This window comes from Formica exsecta, unplaced genomic scaffold (genome assembly GCF_003651465.1).
Source record: "Formica exsecta isolate Colony F162 unplaced genomic scaffold, ASM365146v1 scaffold26, whole genome shotgun sequence".
Lineage (NCBI taxonomy): Eukaryota > Metazoa > Arthropoda > Insecta > Hymenoptera > Formicidae > Formica > Formica exsecta.
This window is the reverse complement of record NW_021849866.1, coordinates 2,487,104-2,508,286: the sequence shown is the minus strand read 5'-3', so window position 1 is coordinate 2,508,286 and position 21,183 is coordinate 2,487,104. Positions and strand designations below refer to the sequence as shown.

At 33.9% G+C, this 21,183-nt stretch overlaps 1 protein-coding gene across 10 annotated transcripts in view; it reads left to right on the top strand.

The window, feature by feature from the left end:
- Window positions 1-21,183, top strand: part of LOC115236680 — a 136,599-nt gene that overhangs the window by 111,464 nt on the left and 3,952 nt on the right. For 3 of the 10 annotated variants that reach the window (XM_029809283.1, XM_029809276.1, XM_029809277.1), the window contains 8 exons: window positions 3,458-3,503; window positions 13,765-14,084; window positions 14,316-14,432; window positions 15,172-15,366; window positions 18,293-18,521; window positions 18,930-19,086; window positions 19,277-19,535; window positions 19,816-20,068. In XM_029809283.1, coding sequence (XP_029665143.1) covers window positions 13,794-14,084; window positions 14,316-14,432; window positions 15,172-15,366; window positions 18,293-18,521; window positions 18,930-19,086; window positions 19,277-19,535; window positions 19,816-20,068 — 1,501 coding nt within the window. In that variant the 5' untranslated portion in view covers window positions 3,458-3,503; window positions 13,765-13,793. The other 7 variants (XM_029809275.1, XM_029809285.1, XM_029809278.1 and 4 more) reach the window with 7 other exon arrangements.

The window sequence follows — 21,183 nt, the reverse complement described above, 5'->3', positions numbered from 1 at the left end:
ATATATATATGAGATACAAATAGAGAGAAACGGAAATATAGAAAATTTATTCTTACTTTGAATGTGCAGTATCATAAATTCCATTAAAGAAATCTGACGTAATCATTGCGATTATCTCACAAAAGAATAGCTTTTCCTATTTTTACATGCTGTGCACATAAATGAGACGCTCGTGTCGCGGTTATTTTCTCGATAACAGCAATTATTAAAACGGTAACGAACGCGACGAACTGTCTCCTCTGTAATTGCGAATAATTGAATGAAAAGTGCCGACTTCGTGCAACAGGCGAAACGTCAGCGGCAGCCTTTGACGTACCGAAGCGCCGTTTCGTTTAAATCCCTGTACCATCCTGTAGTGATGGCGTTGATTCTCGTGCATGCTACGGAATACTTGATATCGCGAAATTTTGAAAGAAATATTCGTTAAGTTTGACATTGACAAAAAATATAATTAAAATAAGTAATTTTTTAATATTGATAATATAGTAATAATAAATAATGTGTATTGAAAAAAATAGTAACGATTAGTTTAGAAACTTTTGAAAAATGTAAAACGGACTTAACAAATTCTAATTCTTTTTTCTGTAAATATAATATTATGCAATATATTTTACTTAACACATACTATCTCAATATGTAGGACTTACCTATTTTTTATACTTACAATTAGTATCTTTTTTATACCTTATGAAAAAAAATCATTATAATCATTGTGCTACACCATTAATAATTAATAAAATAATAAGTAATAAAGTAAGCAAAATAAGAAAGTCGGTTTGAAATTCAGAGTATCAATATCTCTTCAATTTGCGTGAAAATCGCAGGACACAGCTGTCGCTGTCAAAGATATATACATATATATGCCTTCTCATCACGTTTCGTTCGCGATACGCACAGAAACAAAAACTCGCATGCGAGTGTAAAAAGCTTTAACATTCGCACTTCAACGTTCGTTTGCTCGACGCGTCAAAGTGGAAACGCATTGCATACATACATCGGCAGTTCCGGTTCTTTAGTGGCCGAATATAAAATGAAGAATGACGCGAAAATGAAATAAAAAGACAATAGTTTAATTAATTACAATTCTTACAAGATTTTCATGCTCAGGCAACGCTATCGCCACATCGAATTCGATATAATAAAGGATAAAATGGCAAACGTTTCGATGCGTATCGGTAGCCGCAAAAAGAGCACCGCGTCATACATGTTACGCGAATCGAAAATAATCAAAAATTGAAATTAATCGACAGACACACAAACAATAGTGGAAAGTTTCGCTGGCGATAAAAGTTTGCAGCTCGCAATTGCAAATAGATTGAACAAACAGTTGGATGATCGATATTCGCTACTTGACCTAATTCGTTGAATCTTATCGACAGATCTGAAAGAAGGGAAGTGTCCTTTAGGGACAAAGATATCTTTTAACTCATGTGATGTCTATTGTTCTCATATCTTAATTTGAAAGCGAACATTGCAAGTGTCCAATATTACTGGATTGAAAGAATCGAGACTATCGGTTTCTCCAAAGTCTTCGAAACTTCGCAATAAAATAGATTTTAAGAAATTGAATCTTTTTTTTTTATAATAGTATAGTCAACTTGGCATTTTTATGTCAAATTGGAAATAGAAAATTTATTACTGACGTGAATCTATTGTGAGATCTTTATTTCTATCGCGGCTTCATCTTGGGGAGACGTTCTCGACATGTCTCATCATTATGTAAGTATCATTGGCGCTAAATAGAAATCGGTGCGCGGTTTTGCGAATGTCGATAACGGGTTAGCAATTTGTACATTCTGTCGATACTCTAATCGCAGACTCGTCGAACCATTGCTTCTCACCTTGCCCGGATCTGTGCAAAAAGAGAAACGTTACGGCGAACGGCGGGAGAAGAGCGGTTGTTTCTTTAAGTGCGGACGCCAGCAGGCAAGTGGAATCGGCTTTAATTTCCGCGGCGAACGTTGCAATTAAGGACCCTAGAGCGAGACGCAACGCTCTCGCAACAATTAAAATAATGACTAGAGTGCCGTGCGACTACGAAACATTTAAGCCGGCGCGATGTAGGAATCATCGGTGATTTAAATCGATAGTTTTTGGGGCGTAATCGGTTCGTTCTTTCTCTCTCGTGATCTTAATCGTTATTGATTGCTCCGTCGCAACGGGCCACGCGGAATAACGATAAATTAAAGCCGCGTGAGTCACTTTTCTGTAAGTTCGGCCTATCCGTAATAACACGCTAAATCGTGCTTCGTGGCGGCGGACTTGATTGCGGCCGCGGGCGCAATCTTCCGAATAACAAACGTTAGTGTTGCACGACAGGGATACGCGCCCTTGGGACAGCGGCCTTGGAAAAATAGTAAATAGAAAGAATGCGTTAAAGAATGAAGTGACAATGAAGGAGACAGCAAGTCGACGTATAGTGATGCGTGACTCTGAAAATAACTATAATATTAGAAATGTTTTACTCAGCATATCATGAATATAAATTGATGTATCTCATGGGAAATTGAAAATAAGCGTACGATACATGAACATAAAAAGTAATAGAATATTACGAGGAGGATAATAAAAGCAATATCTAAGATGATGCGACATATTTTGACTCGAAGATAATTTTTAATAACAACTATAGAATATTGGGAAATACGTAAAGGGAAAATATTCACACGTTCGAAGGGTAGTCAATCGACATATTTCGTCCGCGATAATAATTATGCGGAATGAGTGGAGAAAACGTGCGCGCGGAATCGTACGACTGACAGGGAAATTACTAGGCTGGGAATTTCGGAATTGAGCCAAATTAGGTTTAGTATCTTCTCTAAGGTTGCGAAGAAGAGCAACAGTTGTCTTCCACCTATTTCAATTCCCCAATACTTCCGAACCGTGGAGAACATACTACTTCGCGGCGGCGTCGGCGGCGACGATACAATTCTCCATTGTGCCGTCGACAGTGCAGCGTAATGTCAGCAAACGCCTTGAAAGGTCCTCGAGGGGAGTGTGTTCAAAAGGCTATTGTTCCGCCAGTGAAACAAGTGTACGAGTCATTCTTTTAAATTTGATTTGGCCGCACAACGGCACAATCATGCGCCTCTCTCTTTCTCTCTTTTCTTTTTAGGCCTTCACCTCTTCATCGACTCGATTCGTAAATCGATGAAAATGTTGCTGACTGTATATTCGCGTTTATATTAGCATAATCGCCTCTTCATAATATGATATACACTTACAATTAGGCACAAGGTACAAAGAAATAAGAACTAAGAGCGAAAAAAAAATCATTATTTATCAAAAATTTCCTTAGTTTTTCATTTCTTTCTAACAATTATTAAGTCCATTTATTTCTTAAGTATTTTTCTTAATTTTTTTTTTAACATCATATAAATATCAGATTTCAAATTTTATAGATATTTATGCTTTAAAAGTGATATATCACATAACATCTTTTCTACTTTCTTTTCAGAGCGTCCTGTGGAAATGGAAGATCGAGTCTCCTCTTCGTTCTCCAGGTAAGTTCACGGTCGTAACCCTGAGTTATCTGCTTGCAAATTAGCGCCGTCGATTCTTTGAGGGATGTAGATACGCCGCGGATACGGTGTAATAAAAATGGAAATCGGCAGGAGTATCCTGAGAGATTTCCAGGAGCGCTTCGGGATTTTCGCCGATAAATCAGAGGTTTAACCCGGATGATCCTAACAAGGACTCCGCGAGCTCTTATCTGGACCATATTGATTTGTTCCATCGCGGAAAGTAGTTAAAAACTATTGCAGTTCTATGATGTACTCGCGAAGGTAATAAATTTCTCTTTAGAAACGCTCTTACATAAGAAATATCATTAATCTCGTTTCGTATCTAAGAAGAGCAATATTATCTGACAAATTCGCATTTAATGTATCGTAATATTTGGCGCATGTTATGTAACACGCATTAAAAATAGATTATTCCAAAATTTAAATTCTAAGAACGATTTCGCGCTCATTTAATATTTGTAAATTTTAGATTTTTTTTATATTGAGAAAATTTAAAGATTGCAATTTTTTTATATGTAAAATAAGATGTTAATTTATAAAAACAAGTAAAATAAAAAGTCAAGATCGCTCATCAATGCAAGATCGCAGAAGAATCTATCATATAAAATTAGAACTTAAGTAAAAATAATAGAATGCCTTAATTATCGATATCATAAAGTAACAATTTCTATCTGTTCACTCAATGAATCGATTTCTTGCTTCAAAATGGATGTTTAATTTGTAATTAATATTTTTGCGGAAATTGCTATATTTTTAGCGTCTAATTTTACCTCGCCTTAAATAAATATCTATAGCACAGAAATACGCAAAGTCACACTTGATGTACAATTCGGGAAAATCAAAAGGCAAAGCACATGATATCACCTAAATTAAAATGGTCTATATTCGCGTGATCTACGACACAGAGCTCGCTATTGTACAAAGGGATGAACCACAGCGTATTTAGCAGGCACTTCGCAAAGATATACGATTCGACAAAGTTCGCCCGCGGCAAGAAATAAAAGTTTATTCACATCCAAAACTTTCCCCACTGTATCCGCGATGACTAGATGCCGGGAGGGAGAGGGGAGGGGTGGAGGAGGGTGAAGAAAGGAGAAACGAAGGGAGCACGCTTCGTTTCGCCACCGTTTCCATAAGTTCCGAGAGCAGAATTTCCGTTACAGGGCAGAAACGTAGTTGTCATGTAGATACTTCGACCAAGTACTTTGCTTCGTTCTCAGTCAAAGTGCCTCTGACGACGACAAGATGATTCAAAGGCGGGTAGTCAGATGTGGTTTTCTTTCTCTCTCTCCCTCTCTCTTTCGCGAGCGTAAATGTTCACTTTGGTTGGAAGAATGTACGTACTTTTGGAATCTTGCAAACTTTCCACATTATTTGCTACAATATATTGCGAAGAGAACATTTACGAAAGAATATATCGAAAAAAAGAAATTAAAAGGTTCCGGGAAGATACTGATTATAGTGCATAGATAATCAAATATTTTTGTAATATAGTATTTTAAACTTGTACATGATTTCGTGAGAATTGCCTGATTTTTCTCATCATAGATGTTTGGTTGCCATTAGAGAGAGAGAGAGAGTAAAAGGAACTTCATCTATTAATTTTAAGCAACTTAGGAAGCACTCACTTATGGAGGAGGGTGAAGAAAGGAGAAACGAAGGGAGCACGCTTCGTTTCGCCACCGTTTCCATAAGTTCCGAGAGCAGAATTTCCGTTACAGGGCAGAAACGTAGTTGTCATGTAGATACTTCGACCAAGTACTTTGCTTCGTTCTCAGTCAAAGTGCCTCTGACGACGACAAGATGATTCAAAGGCGGGTAGTCAGATGTGGTTTTCTTTCTCTCTCTCCCTCTCTCTTTCGCGAGCGTAAATGTTCACTTTGGTTGGAAGAATGTACGTACTTTTGGAATCTTGCAAACTTTCCACATTATTTGCTACAATATATTGCGAAGAGAACATTTACGAAAGAATATATCGAAAAAAAGAAATTAAAAGGTTCCGGGAAGATACTGATTATAGTGCGTAGATAATCAAATATTTTTGTAATATAGTATTTTTTAAACTTGTACATGATTTCGTGAGAATTGCCTTCCCTCATCATAGATGTTTGGTTGCCATTAGAGAGAGAGAGAGAGAGAGAGAGAGTAAAAGGAACTTCATCTATTAATTTTAAGCAACTTAGGAAGCACTCACTTAATCGCATCACGAAGTAATTAAATATCTTTTCCTTGAAACTCCCTGAAGTATTCGTTTGCTTTACAAATCGCGCTTTCACGCGCGAAAGGTCCGTTCGCTCGATTTCCTACATTTTCACACATCTCGATGACTGTATTTTTGTCGGGAAATTACGAATAAATATACCGTCGTGAATGACGAACTCGGACGCGAGATAGGAGAGTGAGAAAAAAAAGGGGTCGCTGATAAAGTGGGGGTCAACCCAACGGTTATATCGCGCGGACGTCTGTTCCCCATCGACGTGACAGAAAGAGGCCAGGAAATTGTATCAAATTGGAGAGCGGTCCAGGGATTAAGGATCCCTCGAAACTCTCGTGGCTCTTTACTTTCTCTCTCTTTCTCTCGTCAAGCGGTAAGTTCTCGCACATGCCGCTCTGATCCGGGCATTGTTGTGCAAATCCAACAAAAACCGAGGCTCCCCTCCTCTGTCTGTCCCTTTTGCTTAATCTCGCGAACCCACTTGAGATCGCAACATGCGGCCGCGCACGAGGCCGCACAATTAATTTATGTAGCATCTAAAGCACTTACGAGAGAGAAAGAAAGAAAGAGCGAGCTGCTGCATCTCTCACTTTAAATTTCATACGCGAGTCCGTCACTGCCATAATCTCGAATAATCTCTCGGCGCCTCTTACGAATATTTTTTTTCCTCTCTGCGTCGCACGGTTGCTCTCCCCTGTGTTTGCATTTCGAAATCGCTGTGGATTATTTCACGACAGGACGTTGCAGTCTGAGAATTAAGGTCCGTGCATTTAATGCTACATCTTGTATACTAAGGAATCAAATAAAATTTGATTTTGATTTGATTTATGATACTGCAGCATGATACAACATATGATTTTTTGTATGCAAATACCGAACAAATCAAAATGCTCACACTTGTGATGTGATATTTACTTGTTACTAGTATTTAATAATCTAATGAATCATAATATATAGTGAAAACGAGAACGTAACTCCCATTCAATCGGCAATTGACGTCGTACTAATAATAACGCTGTTTTTGAATCTCAAGATATCTTCAAGATAAGGTAAGCGTTATTAATCAATTATATCATATAACGATAAACTGGCTAAATGATTAAATTTTTAATGGGTGATATCCGCATATCTGTACGTATAATTTAGGTATTACGACGAGCATTGTTGATACATTCTGCTTTATTTTAATTTATTTATATTTTATTTTCTGCTTTAATACAATCTGTCTATAACCTCATATATGATGTACATGATGCATATTCCAGCTGACAGCAGAGCTCATTAACATATAGGCGCATTATTCTTATCGCGCGTAATTTTTTACGCATTATTATTCGGCATAATTTTCCACGACACTACCGATACACGAGCGCATATGTTATTTAATTACAAATAACATTGATTTAATTCGGTGACTCCTCTCATTACCGTACATCTCATATATTTAATTATAAATAATTTAATTAAATCATCACATATTCGTAAACGTCGCGTTCATTTGATAACACGTTTAATTAATATGGGACGACTTGGTAACGCGAGTCGTTATTAATGAATATGCGTTTATTGCACAAAAATAATGGTCAAAATTATAAAAACATTCAACGGAAATTAGATTCCCGCGTAATAAATTACATATTATATCTACTATTAATTAATTACGCAATAGAGGTAGCGATATGGTACAAGCATTATCTCGTACATATTCGTAGCAAATTTAAATTATGCCTTGCATAATTCTGCAGTAATTCTGAAATATCTCAAACTAAAGAAAAATATAAGGATTGGTTGTAAACCAAATGTTAAATATATATAAAACTTAATTTTTAAGTTATGAAAATATAATAATATGTTTTTTCTCTCTAACTGTAAACATTTTTATTTTCTTATATCTGTAAATTCATTCTATATTGTAGTAATTATAGTACTGTAAAATGCGATTAATACCAATATTTTTTTGTCGCACGTAACAATTACATGACGCGTTAACATTATTTCAACCTCGCGTTATATCTGTAATATCGCGCAACTCTCCATTTTCAGGGAATGCATTTCTGCCTGATTGAACTGCATTCTCGCACATTTGCATATTGAAAAAAATTCATAGGCGCGCCGTTTTACTGGGAATAACGATAAAATGTGTATGTAACTCATTTAACGCGGGCCAGTGTCGAATTGGATTTCACGTGGCATTACGTAATATCATCCAATCACAATAGTGATGCTCGCTGATTACTGTCTGAAATGTCACTTGACATTTATGAATCTACAAGCAACGTGCGCGTTATACATTATACATACACATTAAATAAATACGTTGCAAATGACACGTTCACAAATTTATTGCTCGTTTTATTTTAAAAACATCATTGGATTGAAAATTTACCATTTGTTCCAATATGTGTTCTCGCATATAATATTGCTCGAATAAAAATATTCTGCCATTTTTTTGTACGTTATGATCACATACTTCTATATTATACCTAGACTGCTAACAGCGATATGACAGGCAGCCATTTACAATTGGGCAGAATATATACGAGCTGTCAATCGATACTTAGTTTTGAAGGGAAAGCTGCAATATTTAATATAACTTTTATATTAAACATATACAAAACTTTTATATTAATATTGCAGCTTTCTCTTTAAAAATAAATATTGATTGACAGCCTGCTAATATCCTGCCCAATTATAAATGACTGCTTCACCTGTCACATCGCTGTTAGCAGTCTAGTATATATGTATATAGAAGTCTGTGGTTATGATACTTAAAAATAAATGCCGTAAATATTTCAGGCTAAATTAATTCGCAACAAACAATATTTAGAAATTACTAGGAAATTAATTGCATTAATGCAATTAATATTCCAATATTTTAAAAACGAATAAATTTAATATATTTTTCTTTAATATGTATCAATAAACTTCAAGAGAAAGACTTAAAAAAATGAGAATTTTCATCTAAAGACAGCCGGGTTGTTATTTCAAAAATCAGAATCTGTGCAGGGTTTTACTATCCTTCGTAAGATCCTCATCCTGAGCGGTTGAATTGTCGACCCTCCTCGGAACCTGCTCGTTTTTGCCGGACATTCGCAAAACGGTGCGATCACACCCCTGTGCTCGTGGGCGCAGAAGTGTATTGTGCCATTGTAAATATAAACTGCGTCTATATATCGTCGTTTTCCCGAACTATTCGTCGCGTTTCTCGGCATATTGCGCCCCGTAACCATTTAACCGCGCGCGCGAGCGCTTATTGTACACGGATAGCATATGGCACGGAAGGTAACGTCTCTATTATGCATCTCCTCCCCTCCTTTGCTACTTGATAAATGGCCGCTCGTATTTAACGCGGCTAATCGAGCTGCATGCGTCAATGAAAGAGAATATCGCGCGAACAAAAATGGATGAAAGAGCTTCGACGAAATGAAGAACGCGTTTTTTCCCCCTTTTTTTTATCGCATCGTCCATTAACTACTTACTTTTGGAATTACGTTTTAATTAGCATAATGTAGACTGCGTAAGTATATGATCGATATGTGAACGAGATCAAAGTATAATTAATATTCCTTGGTAACATATATATCAATGTCCGATTTTATTAGTCTTCTTTCAATTCTGATTGATACTATATTGATAATGACAATGACTTACTACTTTAGCGAATGGCTAAAAATGAATACATATTCACGTTAACGGAAAGTTATAGTGGTTAGATACAAGAAACTGCGTTTTCCAAAATTTTTTTCCGAATGAAAAAAAGCGGCTATTGATACTTTATATAAACTATAAACGATGAAATCGATTTTATATACATCTGGAGAGAATATAATGCTCTGTTTTAAATATAGATTAAAAAGCAAATTAATTATTTCTATTAGTATATTTTAAAAAGCTTTTTTTTTTTGTTTTTATCATATAATTTGTTTGTATTATTTTAATATCGGGTTTTCTCTTTTAATGTAAGATATAATATAATGCACATATGTACATGTCATTGAAACTTGATCTTTCGATTCTTCGATATTAACGCAACATGTTCCGTAAAATTAACGCAAAATTTTCTCTCTTTTTCCTATAATTATAAAGCATGGCCACACACGTAGAAAATACCAGGCAATTTAGTCGTAAATCAACGTTGGCTATCGGTGACAACGATTATTTATAGAACGGCAGAAACAAGCGCATGTTTGAAGAGTTATAGTATAGGAAGTACGCTATATATGATATTATATACAATGCACTCTTGATCATAAAATAACCAGATGACTAGGTCGTAACTTTTTTTCACGCATAAATATAAATATATTTATAATGCTTTAATTAAGGTCAGGGTTGATAATCTGATTTGTTTTACTATAAACATAATTATCACATGTTCTAGTATGAATTCTTGATATAACGAAGCTTAATCGAAATTCATTATAAAATTTTTACTGGGATTACAAAACATCAGAATAATATTTTTAATTATAGAGTATTTATATCTTTCTCTGTACGATTTAAGAATTCTGTATTACAATTTATTTGTCTCCTATTTCTCTCTCTCTCTCTGTTTTTTTCTCTTTCTCAAAGCACATCGTGCAAACACACATGCTTTATGCAAACTCACACTTCACGTCAAGTAATCGATAATTCACTTCGCCAAGAATCAATCCTCTTTGAACGGCGTAGATCGCTTCATTCATTCGTCGTCGCCATGACCATGTTTCTTCCAAATCGTTCAGCAGAAAATTCATCGCGCATGATGCGACTGTTCGCCCCGCGCTTACCAAGCCACGCCGTCGCCAATTACGTGGCACGCAATCACCAAGCAAGATTAACGCCGCGGGTACCTGGCGGCTAATTGAAAGAGGAACGCAACGCGGGCAGGATGTGTGCCACATGCGGGATATACTGTCGGCGGAATCTAATAAGCGTCGTGGCCAGATATGCATGGGACGCGAGGATTCTTCTTTCGTTTCGAGCGAAATCGAATTGCCGTCATCCCCAGTGTATACAATCGCGATACACGCGGAATCATAGTCGCATCTCTCTCTCTCCCTCTTTCCCCGCAAGCAGATTATGGTAATTGACTATCCGACTTGGAAACCCCCATCAGGCATATCAATTACGTACGTATGCATCCCAACCGGGAATTTGCCTTTGATCCGCTCAAACTCCGGAGTAACACAATTCACGCCTGCGTCTAATCTCAAATGGGATTACCTGATGGCACAAGGGACCATCGAAATGGGCTTTCCGACTTCGCGGGGCCGCGAAGTCCTTTCGGGACTGTCGCGCATCGCGAAGGACGGCCCTCCGTGATCGAAACGTAATTCGGTCATTCTCGTTCCTTTGCACAGATCGAACAGACGAACTTGAAAATCTCGATTACTGCAGACGCATGCTATTTCAGTGCACAATTAACATCATCGTCATTTTTTGAATAGATATTGCGTTTAAAGATTTCTATTACATTAATTCATATGTGATGGATTATGCATTTTTAATTGAGGAATCTAATGTGTACTAATTAACGTAAAATTGTATATATATATAGATACTTTCAAAACAACAGTTTTTATATAATTATAAACAGACAATATATTTATGCATATCATGAGTTTTATATAAAGATAAGTAAGTTTTTAATTAAGTAAAACTATTATAATTGATAATTTAATGATTGATAATTTAATGATTTACGTTGTCGTTATTTCGAGACAATAAACATTCATAAATCTCTAGACGGTTTTAAGAGACGTGAAAAAATTGAGGTATTTTTATTCATATCTGTTACCGTTTATTTAATTCAAATATTCAAAAATGACGATTCTTCATCTTTTACCAAAATTTACTGATACATCCTTAGTTATGCGTCAAATCCAACGCGCTATAAACTATCGTAATCTGTTATAACTTAAGTAGATCATTTCTTTGATAAATCGTAGAAACGTTGGAATTTAAAGTGGTGTTTATGCGAAGAAGGGAGAAGTATTCTCTTAAATTACTTCTTATCCTATATTAAACTCTCGCTTTCTCTTTGTCTCTTTATACTTTTTGTTTCTACCCTAGAACAACATAGGCGCGCGCTTTTTTTTACGGACATTTTCCAATCTTTTAACTTTTCTTTCCATTTATACATACATATATATTTTTATAAATCTTTATATATATAAAGAAAGGTAATTTTTTTAAATTAATGAAGCTAAATTTTATAAAAGGATTATTTAAAAGTTTAGATTTATATATATGTATATATGGAAAGAAAAGTTAAAAAGATTGGAAAATGTCTGTAAAAAAAAAGCGCGCGCGCCTATGTTGTTCTAGTAATATAAAATTGGAAATAGGAATATGTGTATCTGTTTTTAAGGTATATGAAAGAGACCGGAGGAGAGAATAAATATTGAATGTTTTATTATAAAATTTTATATATGCGCTTATAAATTATTATTATTACAATTTCTCTGTCGTAAAATATAAATAATTTAATACACTATGGCAAAAAATATTTAAACAATTTAAATACAGTTAAATATGTTAGGGTTACATAAATATATCAGATTAGAACGATAATTTTATATTATCGTTCCTATAATGATAATGTGTTTAAATAATACAAATTTAGATTTCCACCTGCTAGCCAGCTGATATCACGTACGCGATAAGAACGTGGAAAACGAGGACCAGCGATAAAAAATTGATGTTTATATCATTTCTGATGCAACTTAGGAAATATAAATCGAGATATTTCTTTCCACAGTTGTAAACAACGTCAATACATTCCGAAAGAGATAGAGATAACATTCGATACAAAATTTATTAGCACGGAAGATGACAGATAATTTCTGCATTGGCTCTCGTACCAAACGTTCATTCTCTTTTTCCGCGATATGTAATAATAATAATTCGCACATTGTATAATTTTTGTTTGAATATTTGCATTTTCATAACATTTATCTACTAAATAATGCCGTATTTTTTTAATATATAATAATAACGCGCGAACTGTGACTGAATTAAAATGGCTCCGATAAATATTGGTTTATATTCTTTATCCTGTGCAGCGAAAAATTTTTTGATACCCCGTTTTGAAAAGAAGATACTAGTTTTGATTTAAACAAGATAAAATAATAATAAAATGAACTGTTCTCTGATAAAATATACATGCTTTTTTAAAGAGTGATATCTTTTTTCAAATTTACAAATAATTTTTTCTAACAATTTTTTTTTTATCGTATTTCACAATTTTATGATTTTTTTGAATAATCTCCCAAATATATTTAGATCGAAATTATTGAAATCCACTTATTTAAAATATAATGTTTTATTATATCATTTATATGAATTCTTGTTATCGAAACAATGATTTTACGTTTTCGCTTACAATATCTATAATCAAAAAAACAGCATTATAAATACTTTAGCGACAATCCGTATTACATTAATTATTTCGATAATAAATATATAATAATTTAAAAAAAAAAAAAACATTTGCACGTATCTAGCCGGAAGTTATTCTATTGTCGAAGATCTATATGTGAAATCACTCACGATAGCCACGGGACAATATTTGCGATTAATCACTGATTGGTTATCACCATATAAAAGAGATCATTCCGTAATCAGTCGTCCAAAGTCTTCGTGGACAACATGACGCGCTTCATCATTCTCGTGCTTCTTCTAACCGGACGCCTCGTCCGCGGCGTAACGGGTAAATTGTTAGATTTATGGTTCTTCCATGGTTCCACCCTTTCTCTGTAGGCCGCCCTCGGTAACCTCCATTCTTTCTCTCTTTCTCTTCTTTTCGTTCGGTCTCCCATCCCCGCACGACAATCATCCCTGTGCAAGAGGGCGCATCCCACCTTTCGTTTGTTTCGGAATTTATCGAGCGTTGCGTTTTTCCCCGACAAACAAAAACGAGGTCGGATCCGTTCCCGGTTTTCGACTGCGAGCATCAACGAGAGCGTGCTCGAATGAATCTCGTCACAGTGTTGTGTGCGAAAGCATTAATCGAAATATTCGAAATGTGATATACTCTTGCAGAGGATATCGTGACCTCCAAGGCAGGCTTCATGGTGGAATTGAAGGTGGAATCAGTCGGAAAAGCATTCAAATGCATCCTCGAGACTAATCAGGGCGAAAAATTGGAATACATGCCCGGATGTCACCTAATTAGAGGGGACATCGAATGTATCGATAAGAGAAATGAAACATGCACGTTACGCATTAATAAAGCTAATGATACTCACGCGGGTATGTGGAAAGTTACGGCATACACCGCGAAAAAGGAGAATGAAGAGAATATTGATTCATTCGACGATATTACTCCGGAAGTGTTCTTGTTCAGTCTGTATATTCGCCAGGTAAATCTTTTGTCATATTGTCGTCTAGCGATTTTGTTTTTGACTGCATGTGACAAACGTGAGGAAGTTTTGTGAAATTGATCGCCGCAAGCGACACGCTATATACGATCGGTGTTTTTTCTATCGGTTTTATAATCTATTATTCCCCCCCCCCCCAAAAAAAAGAAGAAAATAGAGAGAGTCCTGTAACGATCGTTGATACAACGAATATATAACTTATATGTATTCCAGGAGAAGAAGGCCGCTATACCTTCACAATACATCGAAGTATACGATGGGCATTACATAAATATGAAATATGATGAGAATTATAAGAATCTTACGGCATGCAATCTGACGGGACCTAAGGTACATTAATTAAAGAAAAGGAAGATATGGAAAATTAATGGTTCAGATAAATGTCTACGATTTCTGCCTAATGTATTCGTACATTAATAAAACTCGGGGACAAAATTCAAAGTTCCATTAAAAATCGTAAGAAAATCATGAAAGAAAGAGAAAAAAAACATTGTTAAAAGAAGAGAACAAAAAGTTTACGTCGTTAATGTATTGCCATATTTTATTATTGATTTTATCGTTGCGTTTAATTTTCACGAAGCTTAAACAGTGATATCTGCTTATCTTGCTAATATAAATATCTAAAATTAGATCTAAATTTTTTATTTAATGTTCAACAATTAAAAACTCAATCGAGGCCTTGAAATATATTGTCAAGTATTTCAACCATATCAAGAATGTCTAAATATATATATACTTGGAGAACTTTGACGTTCATCATAATTGATCAATATAGAAAGACTATAAACTTTTTATTCTACTTTTCAGATTTATAAAAGCTTATATATTTTTAATTTTATATTATTATATTATATATATATATATATATATATATATATATATATATATATATATATATTTTTTATAATATATATATATATATATATATATATATATATATATATATATATATATATATATATATATAATATGTTATATTTACACGTTATTATTCTCAACGAATATAAATATGTTTATAACATTTAACATAATTGAAAATTCATCTTTATCGGACATATGCTTAATTTAGATGGAATCCATAAATTTTCTGACAGAGAAACGAAACAATTTTCAACTTTTGGGTCAATGCGGCGTCCGTATGAAAGTAAATGCTACTTATGAGGGCTCTTGGGAACTTGATGCAGTCGTCAACAATTACACGCTGTATTACACATCATTCAATATCGAAGTGCATCAATTAGAACAAAAAGATCCGAATGATATGGTGAGTTTCGCAGTTTCTTGTATGCTTTAATTATAGTTTAACTTTGATTCTCAAAATTTGCATATCTTTTAATGTGTGAAGAAGATTCTGTAAAATGCGCATATGAAGCATTTCTTATTGTTAGAATCAAATCAGTCGAAAACTCACAGAGAATTAGAAAAATAAATGATTTATTTTATTTTTCTACATAATCTTTTAATCTCTTTATCTAATCTCGATGAACCGTTATTGATTTATCATCCATTTGTTATCATTTATTAATCATAATAATATTTTATATATTTTTAAAAAAACTAAGTTGTTTAAAAGCAAAACATTTTTTATTTTATTTTATAGAAACTTATACAATTTGGTGTAAAATTGTATAACTATATAAAGTTGTAATAATATGTGATATGAATATGTGCATATTTGTTTTATCACCGATGATGCAATTATATAATCAATATATTCGTCTCGTATCAATATTTAATATCGCACATTAATATGTCATGGTCATATATAAACGTTATATATAAATTATACATTACAACATTAAATTTGGATATCGTGTTTAAAATTTAAAATGGATTGAAATTGAAAGAAAAGAGAAATTGAAATTAACATTTAAAATCAGGGTTCCAAAAAAATTTTTTAAAAGATTAGCATTTTTTTATATTTAATTGGTATTAAACAAGGAATCAAAATTAGGATGTGTAAGAAAATTAAAATAAATAATATTAATATAATGTATTTGTGTATGTTAAAGAATTTCTTTATTTTAAATATTAATATTTATATTAAACTAATATAACTAAACGACAAATATGTGATACTTACTATATCCAATTTAAATATCCAATAAAGAAGCCATTTTATAACGTGGCTTACAATTTTATAGTTTTTGCAATAAAGTCGCTTTAGAAGCAAATGTCTAACCATGCCATTAGTCTGCAACTCAGGTAGCAAACATTGTACGTAAGTATATCGGCTTACGTCTTATCGCTCGCGAGTTAAGTTCCGTTCAGCTTGCGGTAAAGAGGCGAGATCGAAATCGGAAGCGTACATTACATTCACCAGATTCGATTATCATCCGCGATTACAGTAAGACTCCCTGTATATCGATTCGCCTTTATCGCGACGGTTTGATAAAATCGGCCGGTGTCGTCATATCATCCACACACATACACACGCGCATACAGGCATCCACGTATATTCAGGAAACAAAATAACGATCAAATGTGACCGCCATGAGAGCGTTAATGGCAAACGTTTTCCGTCGAAATGGACGAGTTTCGAAACAGCACATCGAAAATCGCTATCGAAATTCGAACAATTGCCTTCCGTGACGTTTAAACCTGCTAAAAGGGTTGACGTGACGAGTTTAGCAGAAACACTAAAATTCGATTACAACAATATAACTTATTTATTTCTATTTATTTTGCATCAATGGTGTTTTTAGGAAATTGTAAACGACAGAACAGAAAAATTATCGAATACCTAAAATGTGAATAATTAAATTGTATTTTAAGCAAGCATTCGCTTAACGATCATCTATATATGTTGTTTCAATAAAAGTAAAAAGCATTAAAGCGTTATATAAAATATCTGATATGATTAATATAATTAACAATTCAGCCATTTACTTACTCTTTACTTAGACTTTTATTTATGCGTTATTTTGAAAAGCTGAAAAAACCCAAAGAGAAAACGACCGGAGATTGAGGCGCGATTAGTTTCACGATCGTTCGATTTTCCCTTACATTCTTCCGAATTTGGTGCGCCGGCGATTGCGCGGATGGTCAAAAGCTCGTAGCAATAAACTGTCGCAAAATAGCGGCGTAAAAATAAAAGAAACGATCGGGCTTCGGGCAACAGTGCAATCGGCGTTTCAGACATTTCCCACCGAAATGCTCTCAAAAAGAGCGCAAGCTCCGGCTTTTGGCTGAAAGCCGGGTTCGCGTGGAACGTGAGGTGCCCTCCGGGGCCCTGAATGCACCCGAATAATCTTCGATGTCGCTAACGAGAGTGCACCCGTCGCCGTTTGTAGGGATTGAGGGGGATTCCGCATCGAAGTTGTACCAACTCACGCCAACTTGCTATAATAGACGCCTAACGAGATAGCCGAAGCTGAACGCGAGCTATCGCTGTTTCAAGAAACACGTAGCTATCGTTAAATACGATGTAACAAATGTTGGAAAAAAAGAAAGGAAGGATACTTGTGTAACTTCAGAACGCGCACGCTACTTTCTCGTTAGTTCAAGAGAGCAATGTCGTAAGAGAAAGAATAAATCAAGGAAAGAAAGTGAAAAAAGAAATAAATTATTTTACTTTTTTTTAATACATATAAAAAACATTCTATATCATAAAATTTATGATATTGTTAAATTTGTATTAAACAAAATAATGAAACGCAGTTTTGCCGAAAAAGAGAGAGGGATAAATGCAAAATTGTATACTAGAATGTAAAATCTAATAGCGCGTTACGCGCTAGCTTGATATAATCATCACTATCATGCAAATGCATTAATTAATCTCATTACGAATTATGGACGATACAAAATTATCGACAAATACCTCTTCAATAGTAATTAGCTTGCCGAAACTACGTGTTATCTATTTAGTTTCAGTAATTACTATATGCAATCCAGCTCACAAACGGGAATTAGAGATATTTAGAACTTATTGATTTTGCTGAGGTATCAGATAACATATATTTGAATGACTTGCATAATATGACTATAAAACTAGAAAATCATTAATTCAACCGGGATTGGAAATCTAATGGCTATAACATTTGATTCTCAGCATTTTATAGAAGCATGAATCATTAAAATCGTAATTCCTGAACAACTTAATTTGTTTTATTAAGTAATCTATGAATGAATCTTTAAACATAGTCCTAGATAGTTTAATTTTGTTGTTGTAACTGAATTTTTTTTTAAAGTTAGTCTTACAGTGGACCCGTGGCTCTCCAGGTATAATCAGCCTATCAGGTAAATCGAAAATATGTGAAATAGTGGATCCGAATGGTGTAACTGTAGCTACATCAATTGGAAAATGTTATCATCAAGTAAAAGTCGCTACTACTCAGCACGAGGGCGTATGGCTCGCTCGTTATAATATGTACGGGATGCTGGAGCCTATCGAACAAAAATTTAGAATTGAGATTTTTGGTAAGATTTCTCCATAAATATGATAGAATACTCTTATTTCCGACAAAAATTTTTAATCATAAATTAATGCCAAAAAGTATAAGTTTTGAAATTTTTTAAATATATTTCTACATTTTAGATTAAATTCTTTAAGTATGATTTGCAAGATTCGAAAAAATCTATAAATTCATACAAAATAATCAATTATTTATTAAAGATAGTAATGATTATGTAACATGGTTAGAATTGAATCCAAACAAATCAAAAAGGGGATTAAAAATTTTATCATTTGCATATAGATCTATGTTTATTCGTTTAAAGGAGCTTCTTTAAATTGCGAAACTTTCAAGTACATGTCGAAAGAAGAACCGAGGCAATAATAACAAAATAATTATTTCAATTTTGTTAATATAAAAGTGATCCTTTCAGATCGAGTAATTTTTAATGCTAATGTCACTCGTACCGAGGATGGCAGTACGCGATTATTATGTCAATTAGAGATAAAGGGCACACGTCCGGAATCATGTAACTTTATTAGACCCGATGGCACGAGACTTTACATGACGCCCATAATAGGTACTGAAAGGTAGATATAGAGTACAAATTTGTAGTATTAATTATAGTTAATAACACAATGATATACTCGGTTGTTTTGATAGTATACGTAAAAGCTGTTTATATATATTTAGTTTCAAAACAGAGAAAGTGTGATGATAAGTGAAATGGATTAAAAAATTCTTCGATATTTTGATAAGATACGGATAATTACGAAACAGGTACACTGCCTACATATATTCTTTCACCAAGCGTGAACACGCTTACAATGTTTTGGAATGTGCAATAACAATCATGAAGCTTGAGGACGTGGATTACGGCGCATGGCGATGCGATCTTAGGATACCCTTCAGTTCACGCTCGTATGGAACCGTGCTTCGCGTTGACTATCCCGATTCTCGGGGAAACAACAACACTAAAGATGAAATGGTTAAAATCAGAACGGACGATGTATACGTAAAGCGCGGCGACCCGTTTACGGTAAATACACGACATAAATCCGAAACAACTAGAAAAACCTATTATTTTGTATAATAATCGTATGCAAAATTTAAAAAAATGGGTTCTGCTTTATATACAAAATTTATTTACTAGCATATATTAATAATAATCTCTATTTTTATACATTGATATCTCTAATGTTTTTATGTGATTAAGTAAATTATATTAATTATCTATTTTATGTTATAAAAATTTGATTTTATTACAAATAGATATATAGGGTACCTAGAAAAGATTTGTATAGCATATCTTTTATTAGATAAAATGTGTCGCTGATGCCGCACTTGATTACTGTTGGCTGCGAAGCCCGAATGGAACTTCTTATTCCATCACAGAAGATACGGAAGTTAAGTCGTCAATTACTCTAGATTATCATGGCAACGGGCTGTCATTTGGCGAATGTGGTGTAGAAATTTCAGCAGCCATACATTCCGATGATGGACATTGGAGTTGTTTGATGGGGATGACTGACGGTGGCGAGCAAGCCGCGACAGTGTCAGTCACAGTAACAGGTTGGAAAATGCTCATATTAGAGAAAATCTTTTCTTGCTTTAATAATTCTTTTATGTGAGAAAATTTTTGAATTATCTTAAATTTTAATTTATAAAAATATTTTGAATTACTTTCAACATATATATTTATAAATAAGAAAAATAACAATATTTTTTAAACGTAATCACAATATAACGTTTGACAATGTGAAATTTTTTATATGCAAGAAATTAATTCAAACTGAAAAAAGGAACGGATATCTAGAATATATTATCAACATCATTATCAGTATTGATCTTAATAATGTTTCTTTCATAAGCTAACATATAATCGCGGAACTAATTAACTAAGTAATCTCGAGATGAAGAGATAACTAAGTTATTTGCCGAGATGGCTTGCAAACGCGCAACACTTGACAAAATCTACTTAATGCAATGGTTACTTAAAAATTGCTAATATCTACTTTTATGTGTGCGTGCGTGCGCGTGTATGTATGTAGTTATTGTAGCAAACACCTAACCGCAAAGTTGTGTTAATAATATACACATTTATGTTGCGCATTTTACTATTTTTGCAAACATGCATTATGCATTATGAATCTCACCACAATGCATTTAGGGAGTTGCGCCTTTTACGTTTGCATCCAAGAGAGGTTTTACAGCACAAAGGTTTCTGTCATTAATTATATGTTTTGCAAATAAAAACACATAATTAATAACAGAAATGAAGTTAAAATGATTAGTAAGTCGAATATTCATTATTAACTAAGTAATCTCGAGATGAAGAGATAACTAAGTTATTTGCCGAGATGGCTTGCAAACGCGCAACACTTGACAAAATCTACTTAATGCAATGGTTACTTAAAAATTGCTAATATCTACTTTTATGTGTGCGTGCGTGCGCGTGTATGTATGTAGTTATTGTAGCAAACACCTAACCGCAAAGTTGTGTTAATAATATACACATTTATGTTGCGCATTTTACTATTTTTGCAAACATGCATTATGCATTATGAATCTCACCACAATGCATTTAGGGAGTTGCGCCTTTTACGTTTGCATCCAAGAGAGTTTTACAGCACAAAGGTTTCTGTCATTAATTATATGTTTTGCAAATAAAAACACATAATTAATAA